Source organism: Labeo rohita, chromosome 4 (genome assembly GCF_022985175.1).
Source record: "Labeo rohita strain BAU-BD-2019 chromosome 4, IGBB_LRoh.1.0, whole genome shotgun sequence".
Classification (NCBI taxonomy): Eukaryota; Metazoa; Chordata; class Actinopteri; order Cypriniformes; family Cyprinidae; genus Labeo; species Labeo rohita.
Window position 1 is genome coordinate 18,212,447 of NC_066872.1, and position 9,423 is coordinate 18,221,869.

The 9,423-nt window shown below is 36.6% G+C and overlaps 1 protein-coding gene across 1 annotated transcript in view; it reads left to right on the forward strand.

Moving 5' to 3' along the window:
- Positions 1–266: 266 nt before the first annotated feature.
- Positions 267–9,423, forward strand: part of LOC127164261 (NACHT, LRR and PYD domains-containing protein 12-like) — a 78,488-nt gene continuing 69,331 nt past the window's right edge. The window contains 9 exon segments of the mRNA XM_051108106.1: positions 267–396; positions 596–877; positions 1,019–1,081; positions 2,850–3,439; positions 3,441–4,663; positions 5,047–5,214; positions 5,309–5,482; positions 5,581–5,754; positions 6,005–6,178. Of these exon segments, the coding sequence (XP_050964063.1) occupies positions 613–877; positions 1,019–1,081; positions 2,850–3,439; positions 3,441–4,663; positions 5,047–5,214; positions 5,309–5,482; positions 5,581–5,754; positions 6,005–6,178 (2,831 nt within the window). The 5' untranslated portion in view covers positions 267–396; positions 596–612.

A 9,423-nucleotide genomic window follows, 5' to 3' on the forward strand; every position in this document is an offset into this window, starting at 1 on the left:
GGAACAAAAATTAATATATTTTTGGTGAAATCGGAGAGCTTTCTGGCCCTGTATAGACAGCGACACAACTACTGTGTTCAAGGGCCAGAAAGGTAGTAAGAACATTGTTAAAATAGTTCACGCCATCGAATTATTGAACCATCAAGACATTAATCCTAAGACTATATCTGGACTTAAATATCTTGCTTATAGAATATATAAAATCAGTGTGTCTTGACCCATCCTTAACTAAACCATAGTTTTCCAAAATGGTTTTAGATTAACAGGTTGAAATTCTGACGAAGACCTCCTGCACAGTCCTTTATGAAAATGCGGAAATATAAAGAGTTTCAGAACTTCTGTTCAATATGCAGCTCAGCGGAGGAACAGGAAACAGCTACACCATCATTATGCATGGTTAGTAAATACTACTTCATGAAATACTAACATATGTAGATCTAACAGTTTCTTGTAGCTGTTCATTCTGGACTTCTTAGACAGCACTGAGACATTGTGTACATCAATAGTTTATTTATGGTAGTTAACAAGGTAAACATTTTATCTGATTTGTTAAGTACATGTTAAAAGTGAAACTCTTTTTCTTCTCATCCTGCAGCTGTGAATCAGTGAAGAATGATGGCGTCTGTTGAAGAGCTGCTCGTGAACTCACTGAAGGCGCTGATAGAAGCTGAACTGAAGGAGTTTCATTGGCGCTTAACAAATGCATATCATAAGCATATATCAAAGTCTGAAATGGAAAAGGCAGATATATTAGACACAGTAGATAAGATGGTGGAGTGTTTTGGACCAGAAGAAGCTGTGAAGATCACGTTGGGCATCTTGAGGAAGATGAACCAGAATAATCTGGCTGAGCAGCTAGAGAACAAACACAAGCTAGGTAACTAATTTACTGTGACTGTAATGTGAGTGACTGTTTACAAGTGTGATTGTTTCACTTAAACGTTTGTCTTTGCTCTGCTGATGCGTTTGTATGATTTGTGTTTCTCAGCAAGTAATTTTCCCGTTCTCTGTCACACAGCTCAGGCTGAGGACCAAATGAAGGCATCTGTCCCTGTTGAAGCTGATTCACAACAGATCTGTGGTAAATGACAATTACTATCTATACAGTATATGGAAACAATTAGAAGTTAACTGAAAACAGCAATTACAGGGCCAATTACATCAGCAGCAGATCTCTGATCTTACACACAAAAAAAAATATTTGTTATCCTGTTGTTAACCTATTTATAGGCACACAAGGTACTGCTGTGTGTGTGTGCATTCAGTAAAGTGAGCATGCAAAGTGCCAATTCTGAATCTGTCTTATTTCTCACCATTCAAATGTTGCCTGTCCAAATATATTACAGGTGGCATTTTCACCAAATTGATTTGGTATCATAAAGGCATGATTACAATCAGAAATGAAAAGGTTCATTTAAGTAGGACAAAACATGCTGAAAAAACATGCCTAACTTCCTGTTTGGTGTGCTAGATGTCAGTGGCTTAATCAGTACCCAGATAGCACACGTAGTTCTGCAAGATGTCTGTTAAAGATCTCCTGATCTGGAAAGCTTCTGCTGTGTACAAACGTCTGGCAGACATCTGTAAGATGTCAGTTTTACATAAATTCTAAATCATAAACAGCTTCTATTCTGTTTATTTCTCTCATTCTTTATGCATATTTTCTTTCTAATCACAGATCAATACAAATACATAGAGACAGCAGAGAAACACACAGAAAAACAAGGTAAACCAATTTATGTCTTGGAATGGCATTTATTAGCATAACAATAAGACTAAAACAGAGCCAGTTGATGGCTACAACAAAGTGTTTGAGAGCCATGAATTTCAATAAAATATAATTCCCAAGATACAACTTCATCACTCTTTTTCATAGTAAGAAAATTCTAATTAAGAAAATACTAATGCACCCGCAACTCAGGTAGCCAAAACAGTTTGGCCATGTAATGGCCCAAATCCAGTGGGCCAGAAGAAATAACCTCATTTGTGGGAATGGATGATGCCCCAGAATCAGCAGAAGTACACTGGTCTGAGTCCAGGTAATAAATTTGAGCGGACGCAGCCAGTTTACATACAGTCTGGGAGGAAATTTATACAAATTTCAAAATACAAAAAAATAGTGATCAACAAGTGATCTATCTCTATTCTGAGTTGTCAAGATACAGTATATATGTATATATGTATACCTGAAAAACTCACTAGGAAAACACTATCTATACTACCATACCACAGACAAATAACAATTAGCTTACACTTTTTTAGAAAGGGATAGATACTGTGGGCTAGTTTAGGGTATACTATCATCCAACATAGCAGAGAGTCCTGAAAACGGAAAATCTAATTTCCTGGCCAAATGTGATGTTGGGTCTTGTGATGGTGTCATTTTCACACCACAATTGCTTTATTGGTAGATTCCGAGAAGTCTGCCAAGTCATTCCTAGTTACATATCAGCCTGTTAACATCAAGCTGACTGCACGGCAGGCCAGACTGTCAAGAAATGTCCCAGTGCTCCAGATGGTCCAACTGGGTGTCACTAAAGAATCAAACATTTTCATATTGTTAAAACCTTTTTTTTTTGTCATATTGCCCACTCATCCGAGAAGTGTGTTTGAGTCGGTATACGTCAAGAAAGTTCATGTTGACTTCAGCATTATCAAGACTGGTTATGCATGTAAACCCTTGCAGTATGTGTGGAATTAATCTGAATATAGTAGAAGTACAGTTTTTATCACACATTTGGTAGTTATTTTTACAGTGGAAATCACAGCCCAGGGTACAATTTTCATATAGCTTTTATTTTGTATTTATTAAAAGTATGGTTAGTTAGTCTTTGCTGTTTGTTTTTCAGCTTCAGAGGACAGTAAAACTTCCCTTTATGATTACACAAAAATCAGCTTTAGACTGAAGAAAAAATTAATGCAGAGCTACAAGAAGATATTGGTTGGTAGTTCTCAGAGAGGTCATCGGGAATACCTGAACAATATTTACACTGATTTATATGTGGTGGAAAACGAGACTGGTGGAAGAGTGAACGACCACGAGGTGATCCAGATTGAATCAAATCACCACCGTTTGACTGCCAAGGAGATGCCTATCAAATGTAATAACTTGTTCAAAGTCAATTGTGACAGAGGTCAACAAAATGGAAAAGTGCTGACAATGGGAATTGCAGGAGTAGGAAAAACAGTCTCTGTCAATAAATTCATCCTTGACTGGGCTGAAGGAAAAGAAAATCAGGATTTAGTCTTCATATTTCCACTTCCATTTCGTAGGCTGAATTTGATTAAAGAAGAATACAGTATCATAGGACTGCTTAACAAATACTTCTTTAGTAGTCCTAAAGAACTGCCCTCTCTTCCTGAAGGTGATGGTAAAGTCATGTTCATCTTTGATGGGCTGGATGAATGTTGCTTTCCTTTAAGCTTTAAAGAGGGTGACAAAATTAACAGATATTAATGGAAAAACAACAGTGAGTAACATAATAACAAACCTGATTAAGACACATCTGGTTCCTTCTGCTCTCATATGGATCACATCCAGACCAGCAGCAGCCAGTCTGATACCCCGAGACTACATTGATCAGGTGACAGAGGTGCGTGGATTCAATGATGAGCAGAAAGAGCAGTACTTCAAAAATAACAGCAGTCCTGAGGTTGCTGGAAACATCATCCGTCACATCAGGAAATCCAGAAGCCTGTACATCATGTGCCACATACCTGTCTTCTGCTGGATCTCTCTTACTGTTCTTCAGCCTTTTTTGGCACAAGAGAGAAATCCCAAAACACCTACATCTCTCACAGGGATGTACACAAATTTCTTACTTACTCAGCAGCAACAGGTGGAGAAAAAATACAGCCATGATCTTGAATGTAAAGCCAATGCCAGGTCTTTTGATAAGATTCTTCTGAAGCTTGGGAAACTGGCCTTTCAACAACTGAAAAAAGGTCAACTGAATTTCTACAAAGAAGATCTTGAAAAATGTGGACTAGATGTCAGTGAAGGGTCAGTGTACTCTGGGTTGTGCACACAGATATTTCAGGAGGAAAAGGCTGTTTCAACAAGAAACATTTATAGCTTTGTACATCTCACCGTCCAGGAATTCCTTGCTGCACTCTATGTGTTTTTGACTTGCAAAAATGAGAAAATAAACCTACTGATTCAATCATGGAGAGAAAAACTGACTTGGAAACTGTCCAAAAAGCCACTATTTCAGCTTCATAAAGTTGCAGTCAAGAAAGCTTTACAAAGTGAGAATGGACACCTAGACCTTTTTCTCAGGTTCCTCCTGGGTCTCTCACAGGAGTCCAATCAGAGTGATCTGAAGGAACTACTGCCAGCACTGGAACTGAAAACAGAGAATGTCAAAGACACCACTGACTATATCAAAAAGAAAATAGAGATGGAGAGATCAACAGAGAGAACCATCAATCTCTTCTACTGTCTGAATGAACTGAAGGATGACTTTGTGGAGGAAATCCAGAAGAATCTGAACTCAGGAAAACTTTCAACACAGAATCTCTCTTCTGCTCAGTGGTCTGGTCTGGTATTTGTACTCCTGATGTCAGAAGAGACTCAAGAGAAGTTTGAACTCCAGAAATACAGAAGATCTGATGAAACACTGATGAGACTGTTACCAGTGATTAAAAACACCAGAAGAGCACTGTAAGTCTTTTTTACATTCATTCATAAAGTCTTTTTAATTGGCTTAACTTTACATAGGTGACTTGTTAGCCAAGACTCTTGTGACCAAAGTGATTAATGTAGATGCATTATTGTGTGTGAAGACATTTGTATCGCAGTGGATCTCTACCATCAGTTCTGTTGTACTCAAATTTCAGGAAACTGAAACAAAAATGGTTTGATGGTTATGAAGAGTTGATTTATTAAAGAAAATAAAATTATGAACTAAACGAAACATTTTATTTTATAGCCTTACATTCTCTCTTCAGTAACCACTGATTAAATTTGATGGTTTCCGAGTTGCTTCACAGTATAAACCCTACCTGAATAACATTATATTGCTGTTTGTTTTGTTCTGTACACAGGCTACAGTACTGTAATCTCACAGCTATGTGTTGTGGGAGTTTGTCATCAGCTCTACAATCCTCAAACTCTGTCCTGAGAGAGCTGGATCTGAGTAACAATGACCTGCAGGATTCTGGAGTGAAGCTCCTCTCTGATGGACTAAAGTGCTGTAAGCTGGAGATAGTGAGGTTTGAGTCCAAACATTTTTCACTTTTCTTGTATTAAGTTGATTTCTAAAATCACACTGTCACTGTCAACAATGACTTTGTTTTTCTTGATCAGAATTTCCATATGTAATCTGACTTCTCAGTCTTGTGAGAGTTTTTCATCAGTTTTACAATCTTCAAACTCACTCCTGCGAGAGCTGGACCTAAGTAACAATGACCTACAGGACTCTGGAGTGAAGCTGCTTTCTGGTGGACTAAAAAGTCCAAACTGTAAGCTGGAGATCCTAAGGTTTGAGTTTCAAGTACTTGTTTTTCGTTAAGTTAATTATCAAAAATCACATAGATACGATTTATTTGCTGTGCAATTACTTTGTTTTTCTTGTTCAGGTTTTCAGTATGTAATCTCACTGCTCAGTCCTGTGAGAGTTTGTCATCAGTTTTACAGTCTTCAAACTCTGTCCTGAGAGAGCTGGACCTGAGTAACAATGACTTGCAGGATTCTGGGGTGAAGCTTCTTTCTGATGCCCTGAAGAGTCCAAACTGTACACTGGAGATACTGAGGTAAATGGTTTTCCATAAAATAATTATCAAAATGAGTAAACTTTATTATGAGGCAAACAAACAGATGTCATATAAAAATTTGTGGAAACTTATGACATCGTCACAGCTGGAGTACAAATGTTTCTGTTGACTTTGCATGTTTTGTGATTGAAACTACAGAAAATAACAGTTACCATGCAAATGACGTTTTGTTAGTGACATCTGACGGCCAAACCTATGTCATGTGGACTGTTGCTGTGTGTATTTGTAGATTGTCTGGCTGTATGGTGACAGAGAAAGGCTGTGATCATTTGTCTTCAGCTCTGAGTTCAAACCCCTCACACATGAGAGAGTTGGATCTGAGCTACAATCACCCAGGTGATTCAGGAGTTAAACTACTCTCTAAAAAACTGGAGGATCCAAACTGCTCACTGGACAAACTGAAGTATGTCAATCAGAAATAGTTTTTAGGTTTTATTATTTCAACCCAATGTTTCTGTATATAAATTACAGATTTGAAGTCATGGTTCAGTACATTTTCAGTACAGCAGGCAGGAAACTAAAATATTTTTTATTAAATAACATTTTTTTATTGAACAGTGGTTTACTGACTGTAACAAAAACGTGTTGCGCAATTACATGAGACATGAGAACTTAATGTTTATTTTGGACTATGACTAGTAATAAAGATGATGGGATTATGATGTTCACTTATGCTTTGTGCTGCCATTTAAACTAAGGCATCTATAAAGCGATCTGTCATTTCACATATTCATGCATATCACTGTACTTGTTTGAGAGGAGCTGTATGTGTGCAAAACAAAGCTTTATATTTCTGGATAAACTAAGAATCAAAAATAAAGGTCATGATTCTCTCACGATTCAGAAGAAACAAAAAACAACCAAACAAAATAACGCAATTTATGAATAAATGGCTTGATGACTCACTCCTAAAGACTTTACTTTTCCTTTACTGGATAAATCATCCTGAGTGAACTTAGTGAATTAATGATTTAATGACAAATACATTTTTAACAGTCACTTGTTGCCACCTACTGGCAGAACAATGTAATTGAAAACTTTTTTATTTTAAGTGTCAAATTACTTTCAAAATATGTTCTATATTTTGTTCAGCACAACAGACATCACAAGATCCGATTCCTGACATTAACTATCCAGTACCAAAACTGGAATTGATTTTTGATTCCTAACCATATTTCCTCAGATAGCAAACCTTTTTTGTTTTGTGAAGTTGGAATGTGTGCTTATTTCAGGCTTCTGATTGGCCAACATGTCTTAACCGTGAGGCTTATATTGCCACCTGTTGGTTTGGCATGCTTTTGACAGCTTCATGGCAGTTTTTGCATTTCCATGTGAACAAATTTGTTTTTTAAATGGAGGAAAAACTTAAACAGATAGATGTCTGATAGATGCCTTCAAAATGTACACGTGCTATCAAGCAACTGACTGAATGTGACACTGTGTGTTTTATAGTGTGGATCATGGAGCAGAATCCAGGATTACAGCAGGACTAAAAAAATGTATGTCTACACATACACACACACACATTGTACAGCTATCTTTGTTGGGACCTGCCATAGTTTTTACGCTGACCTTACAATTTTTTTTTTCTATCCACTAAACCAAATTCTCACAGAAAGTACTTTTAATTTTTTTCCTCTAGTGGTGTTTTTCCCCATAAAGTAAAAAATGTCAGGTTTTACTATTCTATTAAACTGTACACACACCTCTGTTCTTGTGTTCAGATTACTGTTTTCTCACACTGGATCCAAACACAGCAAACAAGCGTCTCATTCTATCTGAGGATAACAAAAAGGTGACACGTGTGGAAAAGAAACAGTCGTATCCTGATCATGAAGAGAGATTTGGTCGTGTGTATCAGGTGTTGTGTAGAGAGAGTGTGTGTGGACGCTGTTACTGGGAGATTGAGTGGAGTGGAGATGATATTGTGTTAATATCAGTATCATATAAGAGCATCAGAAGGAAAGGATGGGATGACGAGTGTGTGTTTGGACGTAATGATCAGTCCTGGAGTTTGATCTGCTCTCTCTTAGGGTACTCATTCAGACACAATAAGATACAGAATGATCTCCCTGTGAAGTCAGTCAGCAGTCGAATAGGAGTGTATGTGGATGAGAGTGCTGGAACTCTGTCCTTCTACAGCGTCTCTGACACAATGAGCCTCATCCACACAGTCCAGACCACATTCACTCAGCCACTCCATCCTGGGTTTGGTGTTAATATTGAATCATCAGTGAAACTGTGTTGATGTATAGATATAAAATAGATTGCACATTAACACTGCAGCTGAACATCTGTCACTGAAAGAACATAATGTAAATCCTCATATAGACAGTAAGATCAGTGTGTGTAAGTCAATATGTATTTGTGCTTTTCTCAACCTCTGTTTGTGCTGATGGAATTACTGTCATTTAGTTTTATTAAAGTGTCACATTAATATTTGAAGTACCTTTCACAAACATGATTTTTTTAAAGAATATTTAATTCTTGTATTTTATAGTTCATAAGATTTTTCTCTGTTGTTTGTACACAAAATAACAAATCACCTTTATATTTTAATTCATACTGAATATTTGAAATATCCAACTGTAATGTATAATTACCTGCACTGTGAAGTATAACCGACACCTCAAAAGACCAAAATGACCTTCACCAGAACTTCTGGGCATTATAAGAGAGAGGAAAAGAAGAGAAAAGATCTAAATAATGAAAAATTAGATTTATATATATATTTATAAAAATAAATGCACAATAAACAAAATAAACAGACAACACATGTATGCACAGGTACTGTATGTTACAAAACAAATGCAATGGAATGTGAGTTGTGGCAGAAGCATGTGCCTGATAAATACATTTAAACAAGTTTAAATAGAGCTGTGTATTGCACATTGGAGATCCTGTTCACAAGAGTAGCACCGGTGATTACAAAAAAGATACAAGAATGAGACTTGCCATCACTGCCAAGGAGAGGAAATTTTTGGAAAAATGTTTTTGATTGAAAACTTTTATAACATAATTTCATTTTATTCAATGTTGTATTATATATATATATACACTTTTGTGAACAGTAACATTATCCCCCAATGTTAAATGACAGATTTATTGTATAACCAAAACTGTAAGGTCTTCCCTGTTTTGTGACTCACACACAAAAGTGGTGAAGATGAATAAAGAGTCTCACATGAAGTCAAATGTGGAAAAGTACTGAGAGATAGTGTGTGATTAATCCAGAAGATATGTAAAGCCACATTGTGATGTGTAAGTGATAAAAGTGTAGAAGTGTAGAATCTGTGCTTCATTATAATAGATGTATACTGTTTTCTCTTGTCATTTAGGAGTTGCTTACATTCTGCATTTCCATTATAGGATTGGGGTGTGGACAGTCTCAGTCATTTTCAGCAAGACGTGTAAATCCCTGTAACGCTTATATGCATAAATGTTTCGCCAATCATTATTACATATTCAGGTCTTTAAAGACCTGGACCTAAATTTCTTAACACGGATGGATCTCTACCTGCTGCAATAGCATAAAACTCTCCTGATATTTTAATGAATTAAAAGACAGTTAAACACCAACAACACAAGAAGCATGTGGCAGGGCATCAATAACATTATGGATTTTTAAAAGGGAATAAACCTGCCATT